Below are 10,844 nucleotides of genomic sequence, written 5' to 3'. Positions count from 1 at the left end.
AACAACTGAAAAAACAAATAACAGTTCAAGGAGGAGGTGGAAATAAATTAAAAGACTTAAAGATTACACACGAACAGCCTCCTTTACAGAATATTGTGACCTCAGCTGATGTTCTTTGTCGTTTCTTTCCATCCCAAATGTTGCCTTCCTGTTTATGACAGCGCATTACAAGCAGCTCTCCAATACTGAGGCCTTCCACTTTTCTTTTTGGTGTATGCGTCTGTGTGGAGACAGAAGGGAGTTGGGTTGCATCAGAAATAGCACTCCCACCTGCTGAGGATCACTGAAAAAAAAAAAATGATGACGGAACATTGGTTGTCCCCCACGTCTTCCTCCTTTTATTGTCTCTCATTTCTCATTGAGGTATTGTCTCTTTAGCTCTCGTTCCCCTACTGTTGAATAGAAGCTGAAGGTATCACAGGGTGGTATTTCTCTCTGTCATGCTATTATAACAGGAAAACTGAACCTCTTTGAGGCCTGTGGTGTCATAATTAAATGGAAATTATGGGGTGGGGAAGAGTTGCTGAACCTTACAATTTGCTTTTTTTTTTCTTTTTGAAAAAAAAAAAAGGACAATTATGTTTTCCTTGGACCGTTCCCCTCCGCTGATGTCAAAATCATACAACAATAGCGAAGTCACTATGTGGGGAGAAATATGGAGTTCCGGAAGAAGTTAGTACGAGCCATTTGGTCCCTATACAGCCGTAGCCACAGTTGTGTCAGTCCTCTCAGGAGAAAGTCAAACACATTTCCGGTGTGTATGGACCTCTGTCAGGTTTGTCCCTTGTCACTAATCCTGTTTGTGATTGTCATGGACAGGATTTCAGGCAGTAAAGGCGAGAGGAATGTCCAGTTTGGGGGACCTCAGAATCGCTCCTATGCTATTTGCAGACAATGTGGTTCTGTTGGCTTCAACAGATCGTGACCTTCAGCATGCAGTGGGATTGCTAGCATCTGAGTGTTGAAGCAGCTACAATGACAGTCAGCTCCTCCGGAAGGAGTTTAAGTATCTCGGGCTCTTGTTTATGAGTGAGGGTAGGATGGAGCGGGAGATTGACGGGCGGATTGGTGCAGCATCAGCAGTAAAGCAGGCATCAGTAAAGCAGTCATTTACAGCAGTTTGATCCGTTTTAAAAACACAAATAAAACAAAATGCGCTGTAAAAGGCTCTCCGCCCAAAATGTAAAGCACCCTCCAGCAAGCTTGTGGTCTTACAAAACCCCAAATTTATATGACCCCTCCACCCGCCACTTTGACGCTCCCTTTACCCTAATGCTGTATATCTTGGATTAAATAGTTTTCTTGGGGACATGACATAAGGAACTTGAAAAAAAAAAAAAAAAAAAAATCACAGATAAACAAGAGACATAGATAAACAGACACCAGAAATGACTTGTTTAAGATGCTGTTCTTGTAGCAGTTAATCTAATTAATTTTCATTATTACTTCTAATCTCTGAGAGCAAGGATTTAGCTTAGCCTCCTCCATGTTTCAATACAAGATGTCCTTGTGGCTAATGCTTAGTTTACCCTAAACATCTTAGCGCTTGCATCAGCTTTATTCCAGTATAAGCCACTGGGAAGACCAGAAACTTGATGCTGAGGGGTTGAATGATTTGCAAGAAGTGTCAGAGCTCAGGTCAAGATTAGCACTCATGCTTTGAAATCTTTATCAAGTCATGCCAAGGAATTGTTGACAGCAGATGTAAATACAAAACCACACATATGAGTGAAGATGTTTACCAAGTCGAGGAGGTGAGAGAGAAGAATATCTAACTTTTGTCGGGCCGTGGCCACAACTGACAATTATGAGATAATGTTTAATGTTAAAAAGTTGTATAACAGCAACAGAAAAAAGAAGAATAAATGTTTATCCAATCATTTATCATATGAAGCTACTGGCCATACCAGACCAAATGGTTTGCATTGCGTGTCTCATTGCTTATCAATATAACACCAATGCACATGATATAAATGTAATAAAAAATAATTATACTGCAGCTTTAACGCCTCCTCAGTCATGGTGCTGTTAGCATAAATAACACAACAATAATAATAAATATTAATATCTGATTTATCATTGTATGGAATTACACTGTCAACACCTACATCCACAGATAAACTGTCAAATATGGAGTTCCACATGATAGCGTTTGGGGTCCACTTTTACTTTTCTTTTCAATCTACATTATTTAAAAACAGTCTGCTCCAGGTATTTTTTTTTATTTTATGTAAATGAGTGATTTTGTGAGTGACCAGAGTCTCATGAAGATAAAACAGTAGTCAAAGCTATACTTTTTGTGTCTGACAGAAATATCAAACAGACTTCCAAATTTACAGTTAAAGCTGGGGGACTTTAATTGCCTGTTAAAATAGTGTTACTTATTCAGATGTGAACTGAATCAATCAAGCTGGGACCTCAGGACGGAAAATAGCCAAATGATGTGCTTTTTGTCATTTGCCATATGACTTGACACATTTGTGCATACATTTTTTTTTTTTTTTTTCACAAGAATCCAATCACACCATGCGTAGGAAACTGGAAAACAAACTAACAAACTAACAAAACCCAAACAAGGATCATAATTAAACTGAAGTTTTTTTTTAGAAGCCGTGTGTTGGTTTTAGTGGCCACTAATTTCAATTTCCCTTTTGAGAAAAACCCACAGTGGTCACAAAACTTGTGAAAAACAAGAAAGGCCCTCTGTAGATTCCATTGTTTGGGTTGTCCATTCGTGACTAAGCGGTCCAATTTAAAAACATTGCAGTGCAACATGGCGGGCTCCATGGAAGAGGACTTGCTCTCTATAAGATATATATGGTGCTTTCTAAGTTAAAAACACAATGAACATACACTATGTACACTATTAATTATACACTAATGAACATATTTATTTTCTGCCAAAACATCCCAGTCATTTTCTTCCAGTCTAAATGTAGCCTGGAATATCTTCACTGTGGCAACTATGAAAGCCTGTGATTACTGCTCTTCCCCCTCTTCTATTGAACTCAGAGCTAAAGTGCCAAAATGGGACAACCTGTAGTTATTTTGATATATAATCACACCATGCTATACTTTTTAATAATAATAAATGTGATTAAAATAGCATGATTGTCATATTATCTAATTCCTTTCATTTAACCTTGATAATGTCACTCTCCCCAATGACAAATCAGAGCAGTAACAGTTATTTCACTGCTCCCATACAAATACAGATGTATGCCCTGCATGTGATTCTCCTTTGTGTCCTACTTGTTGACATGTTTGACTTAATAACCTCAAATGGTCAAAAAACAATTGAGGAAAATATTTTCCTTAGATCTCACGTTGTGCTTTGACAGTGTTACTACAGTTAAAAGCAACCTATAAAGGGAAAGGGGCCTGACCTATTCTTAGAGTATGATTGTGCGCTTTTGCTATCCATGAGAGCTTTGAGTGTGTGTTATACTCAACAACTGCATCATTATTACTCAGGGAATGGGCTCTCTTGACCTCTAAACTATGAATGTAATTACTTGTTACATGTATAGTTTACAGGAGTTAAAAAGGGCCAAGGGATTATAGTCTTGGTGTAAAGTCCTCATACCAAAACCGCAGAATTTACCTAACTTTAATTGACTTTTGCCACATAAATCTAACCATAAATGTGAATCTGGATGTGAACCTCGGTCTCTGTAATCAAGAACATCCTCCGAATTGCACAAAACCTGAAGTGTAAAAAGAACAACAGGAGTTACAAATGGTCATAAGCAGAGAATATTTTTTGCATATTGTTGTTTAGAATTTCTATGAATTCAGGCTTTTTTTTCTTTTTCTTCTTTTTTAAGGTTTAACTAAGCAGGAAAAAAAAAACAGATTTATCATTGGCTTTAAAAAAGTGCATATTTTGGAACCTTTGTACAGAGCTAAATGCTTTTTAGATAGATACGAATAGAGGTTAAATGTTTGCTGAGATTTACAGTATTTATGCCAAGCTAACCTGCCGCTGGCACCAGCTACACATTCAGAGAGATTTCGCAAAATTTCCATCCTATTGTTTACTCTTATTTCCGAGGAGGAATAATAAGATTGTTTCATGCACCAAATAGCAATATAAAGACAATACCATTAAGGTAATGCTCCTGATTTATTATTACACTTCCCAATGTTGTCACAGTGTCAGGGGAGGTGATATTTCATGCTTGGTCTCATGCCAGCACATTCTTGGGACCAGACGTTATATCTGCTGCGCACTCGCCACCCACCTCAATAAAAAGCTGCCCATTGTCTCCAGCAGCCGCTGCTCGACTCTCTACACCTCTGCAGAAACCCATTCACAGGTAAATCAACAATTTGTTTATCCTGTTTTAAGTATTTGAGGCTTTCACTCATTTTCCTACTTTTAATGTTGTTAATACCTATACAACCATATTTGTCTTTTATTCTGATTGTAGTAAATGATGGAATATTTCCAGATTTATTTAAATATAATTTGTCTTATCTTCTTGCAAGTTTTCGGAACAATTAATACAAAATAACTGTTATTATAGACAATATGATCAAATGACAGTAACCGGAGTTACTGTAGTCACAGTTGTTTATGTATTAATTGCTAGATGTTATATATTGTAATGAAACATTCTGAATAGCCAAATTTGCTTGCAACTGCTGCTGTCTGAATTCGGTCTGTTAGTACAGATGTTGTTGTGATATGATGTGTTAACAAATCTGTTGAGCTGTCATGAATTATAGAGGATGAAAAAATCCTAATGATGCTGAATATAAATTGCTCTTGTCTTGCCATTGCTTTAATCTGCTTGTGAAAGGATGTTGAGGACTGTGTGCTCTGTGGTGCTTTGACAGATCAAATTACACTGTGGTTGAACTATGGTCAAATGTTAGCCCAAAACTTTAATAACACATACTTCTCTCTCTTTCTGTGTTTGCTTTTGTGATTACAGTTGAAGTGAGGTAAGACAATCTCTTTTATCCTCTATCCCTTAGTGCTACTAATGTGGTTTATATTTGTCTGATTGTCTGCTGTTGATTAAAGGAAAGTTACATTCACTTTTGAGATAGATACGAATAGATAATGTTCTCATGTAAACAGACTGTAACTGTGATTGCCAGTAACATCATTACTCTCATTTGTCTGTTTGCTGTTTCAGGAGCTCGACAGACCCCGAACGATGAATCCCAAAGGGGATAAGGTGAGCGAGCTATATTCCACTGTGCTAATCCTCCATGCATGGAGAGGGGACACATTGTCCTTATGCACATGGCAACAATCTGGCACTGCCTATCTCTCTCTCTCAGAATTGTTATCTGCATCCCTGAGAGCTTTCCCCTTGACTTCATCCTAATAATAAAGCATTATCTTTTCACGTGCCGCTGTCGTGAGTTGTGTTGAGTTTGACACTTACAGGTATTTCCATACAATTTTACTGAATATGGAAGAGTTGATGATCAAGTGTCCTATGGACATGATAAGTAAAAGTGAAAAGCCCTAAAATGACCTTTTTGAGGAAGTTTTGCAAGGTTTTATTTTAGCTGAAAGATACCACTCACCTTTTGTTTGCTTTGTTGGACAGCACTGCAAGCTACACTATTTTTGCCATTGTCCGTTCATGTACTGCTTTGCAAACCTAAATAGTCTCAGTAATATTGAATTATGATCACTGAAACATAAAAATGTATTGTGTTTTGACATTGACATTGACCATTATCTTTCTTCACAGCCGAAATCAAAGATTTCGGCTTCTCGAAAGCTCTCCCTCAAAGTGAGTTTGTGTTATATACCCTTTTTGTTTGACATATTCGCATGAATTTAAAACTGGATATTATTTAACACCATGGTATGACCACCCCAATCGTTTCATACATTTAGTTGAAATACAGTTTGTCTACATAAATGCTGGCAAATGGCTCACCCCCTGGTGACCCAAGACATGTTGATACAATTTTGATATTTTGAATGTAAATATACTGCATATGTAGAAATACGTAACTTTGCCATCCTGTAAACTGACATAAAATCAATGTAATATCTTGGACTCTATTGAGGATTTTTCTATGATCAGACTAAAATCTCCCAGTCCAGTTTCTTTTGATTGATTGATCTGATGTGTCCAATCAGATGCTTCTCCTCACGAGAGCCTGTGAGGATTTGGAGAGGGAGACGCAGGACAGGGAGGAGGAGAAAGTGCGTTATCTAGGGGAGAAGCTGCCCCCTTTGCAACTCTCTGGAATGCCCCTGGAGGAGCTAAAAGTAAGGGTTATAAACCGCAGAAGATCAGCTTTTTTTTTTTTTTTTTTTTTTTTTTACAGGAGAAAATATGAGAGCATATTTAACTAAAAGTTTGAATTTTTTTTTAGAAACTATGCAAGCAGCTTCATACAAAAATTGACGTGACGGATGAGGAGCGATATGACTGTGAATACAAAGTGGGCAAACACAACAAAGATGTAAGTCTCCCTTAAACTCTTCCTGCATCTAGCAAATATTATACCTCTAAAAATTTTTTTTTTAAAAAAGAGTTAGTCTTAAAAAACAGAACACATCCTTCATTAGCTTTTTAATAGTTTGCTTGAACTATTCTACCAATAGAACCATTGTACTTTTAGGTATCAATGTGTTGTTTCATGTGTTTTCGGTCATGATTTTAGATCCATGAGCTAAAGCTTAAGGTCATGGACCTTGGAGGTAAATTCAAAAAGCCTGCCCTGAGGAAGGTGAGGGTGTCAGCAGATGAGATGATGAGAGCTCTCCTGGGCTCCAAACACAAGGGCTCAATGGACCTCAGAGCTAACCTCAAGTCTGTGAAGAAGGAAGACGTCAAAACGGACAAGGTTAGCACTCCCAGATGGTTCTGCTACAATTCTTTGAGGTAAAATAAAATAAAAATACACATCAGTAATGCTCCGTATTCTGATGTTTCCTGTTTCTCTTCATTCCCAGGTGCTCACCACTGAAGTGGGCGACTGGCGTAAGAATGTGGAGGCCATGTCAGGCATGGAGGGCCGTAAGAAGATGTTCGATACAGCCGGCGGAGGCCAGTGAGACACTGCAAACAACGAAGCTGATCACCTGAAAGCATGGAGAAGAAAGCTGTCTTGACAGAAATATGGAATACTCATTTGAATGCTAACTGTTAAGCTTGCGGTATAACCCCCATCAGCTGATGGCCATTTTAAGTGCAATGACTCAACGCACTTCAAGTGTTGGATGAATAGAGACCCATTGTTTTTTTTGTTTTTTATTGCCAAAGAATATTTGTTTTGTTATGACACCTGAAGACAATGAAAGTGGATATAAATAAACGGGTATTGTTTCCGTCTTTGATGTTCAATATCTGTACTTGACTTTATCATGTTTCATTTTATTGCCGACCGGTGGTTTATGTAAGAGGACGGAAAGCAGCTTAGCTGATGAAGGATTAAAAAGGAAAAAAAAGGAAAAGTGAAGGGTGGGGGAACAAGTGTCAGTGGCATATATTCCACATCACAGTGTTTAAATAGATCTTGTGTATCACATAAAAGTGAAAGATCGTATTTAAAGTAAACTCAAAGCAACTGAAATTGCAAGAAACAAATACACTTAGTTTTTTTTTTTTTTTTTTTTCCTCACATTGGAGAAATCTTTGCCTAACAGTAGAGATAAAGCTTTGAGTATTTTGCATAATGAAAACATTTTTCAAGTAAATTTGCCCCGGTCTTTAATTGCTTCAGAAACAATAACCTTTTGAGTTGAATACGTTATTTTTTAAAGTAGTTTGAGGGTAGAAATGAAACCACAGGAGGTGTGACTTTCTGGCAGATGATGAACATCAGAGGTTGAAACACCTGGACTGAGTATTTTTTTTAGCCATAATGTTGTTCTAGCCTTGGAAAGCAAAACTTGAGTGGGTTAGCACAAACCGCTGACATTGTTGTCCTACACATTGCTTGCATTCCTGTGCTTTTTCTGTGCGTGTCACTGGGTTGACTGTCTGTTGCCACCCAGCCATTGTTATTCAAAGTATGTCAGTAACACTAACAATAGCTTCAAGATCTTTGGAAGTAGACTTCAGTGGGTGTATTGTAGGCCTTTATGGACTATTTAAAAGTCTGCATGTGTTTAAACAGCTGATACGAATCTGTCCAGCCTGTCAAAGTCCACAAACACTTGTCCTCTCACACGATATGCAAGATAACAATGTCCAGGGAGAAAGGGAAATATGGGTGATGAAAAGTCACACATCCTTCTCAGTTTTTCCTATTATCAATCTGCACCTGTAGCATGAAATAAACACATGTGTGTGTCTTCTGTTGATATATGTAGGCATTTTAAATAGCTGTTATGTAACCTCTTCTGCCTTTGGACTAAGCCTGAGCGAGCTGATAATGAGAAGCAACCCAGGTCTACTGCAAACCTATAAATAGGCACTGATGAGAGTGACCTTTATATAGAGAAAAAGTTCTGGATATGATATGATATCTGGAGTAAATTCCTGTCAACACCACATGAAGGTGCAACAAATGCAATCACATCAATGGGGCTTTTGAGGAGATTGTCAAAAGCATACAAAAAAAAAAATAAAAAAAATCCCCTGGTGTTCACATGGCAGAGAACCTCATATGGTCACTACACACCATCTTCATAGCTGAGAAAACCCTGCTCTCTGCGAAGGATGACAAAAGCCCAACCACATCCTCACCCTCACCACATTGTACAAAAGGACTATCGAGGGCATACTGAGGAGATGCATCATCTCCTCGTTTTGAAAATGCACCATTTTGGATCATAAGACCCTGAAGCTGATAATGAGAACAGCTGAGAAGATCATCTGAGTCTCTCTTCAGTTCATCACAGACATTTACACAACATGCTGCGTCCGCAAAGCCACCAGCATCGTGGATTACCCCCTTGCACTCCTCATACAAACTCCTCACCCTCCTGCAGTCTGGCAAAAGATAGCAAAGCTTTCAGATCTTCAGAGCCAGACTGTGAAACAAATTCATCTTCCAAGTCATCAGAGTGAACTGACACACACACACACACACACACACACACACACACACACACACACACACACACACACACACACACACACACACACACACACACACACACACACCAGCTCCTTACCACAATCTTAACCCTCACAAATAAATGCTTAACCCCAACCCTAACATTAAGTCTTAACCATCAAAAGGCAGACATACCCACTGGGGATCGCTGGAGTTCATCCCAGCTGACTAGTGGTCAAGAGAGTTACTGCTAAAACTGCATAAAAGAAAACTACTGTATCGACCACTTGCATTCTTGCTTCTGACACTGTATTTATCATAGTAAATGCAGAGCACCATAGTATATCACATATACACTTGCTCGATTTTACTATTATATTGTTTTTTACATATGGCACTTCATTCTCAGTAGAACTGTGAACTGGTTGGCGCTGCACCATCCTTTGTCTTCTTTTACTAATGTTGCACTGCCTTGTGTTGTTTGCACATGTGCACGCTGTGCAGTAGTCTTAGTTAGTTCTGTGTAGTCATGTCACACCACGGTCCTGGAGTGTATGGTGGTTGAAATAACAGTAAAGCCACTGTGAACTCTCTTGGCACTTGAAATGCAAAAGGTCATGATTCTCACGTCGTCAATGGAGCTTGTTGAGAGAACATTTGATACAGTCAGTTGTGGCTTTATGTGCCAAAACAAACACAGTCGGTACAAGTCACTGTTGATGGGATGCAACACACTGGCCACACCGCACTTCATTGTTAGTGCCACTTGGTGGCAGCCCAGAATTACATTAATAAATTTGTAAATATTAAAAACAGAATAGTGGTACGAGTTTATTTTCAGATTTGACAATTCACCAAAAACTTTCTCATAATTCAGCAGGAGCTCTAAAATGCTCATCAAATATTCTGCTTTTTTTTAATCAACATTTTTTATCTGGTAACTTTAAATTTCACATATGATCGTTCATCTCGGAAAATAATTCATAAATTATGAACAAGTCAAACATTATTAGGACTAAACTGTCACTATTCCTAATAATCTTCTGCTCTACCAGCAGAAGATTTGTGGCTCAGGATCTGCCTGTTCATTAACATCTTCTTGGATCCATAATTTGTCATTTTGGGCTTCATAAATTAAATTGTCTCAACTAAACTTAAAAAAATACACAAAAAACTCCTCCCTTCTCCTTTATGTTTTACAACTGACTTCTTTTCAAGGAAAACAGAAACCATATTCCCACAAGTTGTACAATGGAAGCAGTGGAGCCTGACAGTAAATAATTGCTGCTGTGGCTCTAAGCAGTGCCAGTTAATTTCACTCATGGAATAACCCACAAGGAAAAGAAAAGCGAGTGTTAAGTCTGCAAAGAAAACGCTGAAGCAGATTACAATGTCTGCAGTGTGTGTGGCCTGATGAGGAAGTGTGATTGATGGCATTAATCTTCAACATACAGTGTGAGCAGTCTACTTATTATTACTGTGGGGGGGTGGGTTGATGGTAGCAGAGGGTGGTCTGGTGATTAGACTGCCGTGTGACTGGGAGCTCCAGGCTCACTCCTTAATGTTGTGTCTGCAAGTAGTCATGCGTCTTGTCAAAATGTCCTTAAGCGAGATAGTGTACATGCTGCCTGCTCACGCTGCCGGTTAGAGTCACAGCAAAATGGCATTTTGAGAGCACATTCTTAAATGTGATGTGCTGTATTTCTCACCCCCACAAACCCACCCACATCCACACACATCATTCCAGCAATATGATATATCCTAGTTGTATTGTTTATCATTATTTGTTCATATTCCAAAGGTTAACCTGAAACCCTTTTCAGTGGAAAGTTCCAAGAGAATTCAAAATGAAGTTC

General features: G+C 38.5%; 1 protein-coding gene across 1 annotated transcript; it reads left to right on the top strand.

Moving 5' to 3' along the window:
* The first annotated feature begins 4,276 nt into the window (after positions 1-4,276).
* LOC138207603 (troponin I, slow skeletal muscle-like) lies at positions 4,277-7,316 on the top strand. Its single transcript, XM_069164954.1, has 8 exons — positions 4,277-4,319; positions 4,941-4,950; positions 5,148-5,189; positions 5,718-5,759; positions 6,116-6,247; positions 6,355-6,444; positions 6,646-6,828; positions 6,938-7,316. The coding sequence occupies exons 3-8, from the start codon at positions 5,169-5,171 to the stop codon at positions 7,037-7,039; spliced, it is 570 nt and encodes a 189-aa protein (XP_069021055.1). The 5' UTR covers positions 4,277-4,319; positions 4,941-4,950; positions 5,148-5,168; the 3' UTR covers positions 7,040-7,316.
* Positions 7,317-10,844: the final 3,528 nt, after the last annotated feature.

Source organism: Embiotoca jacksoni, unplaced genomic scaffold (assembly GCF_022577435.1).
Source record: "Embiotoca jacksoni isolate LCO1_2020_lvr unplaced genomic scaffold, fEmbJac1.0.p SCAF_32, whole genome shotgun sequence".
In the NCBI taxonomy this organism is placed as follows: Eukaryota; Metazoa; Chordata; class Actinopteri; family Embiotocidae; genus Embiotoca; species Embiotoca jacksoni.
Note: the sequence above shows the minus strand (reverse complement) of the source record. Positions and strands in the feature narration are given on the sequence as shown.

Coding starts and splice junctions, on each gene's coding strand:
- LOC138207603 (XM_069164954.1), top strand. CDS start 5,169: ATGAATCCCAAAGGGGATAAG. Junction 5,190..5,717: donor TGAATCCCAAAGGGGATAAG/GTGAGCGAGCTA, acceptor CTTTCTTCACAG/CCGAAATCAAAGATTTCGGC. Junction 6,829..6,937: donor AAGACGTCAAAACGGACAAG/GTTAGCACTCCC, acceptor CTTCATTCCCAG/GTGCTCACCACTGAAGTGGG.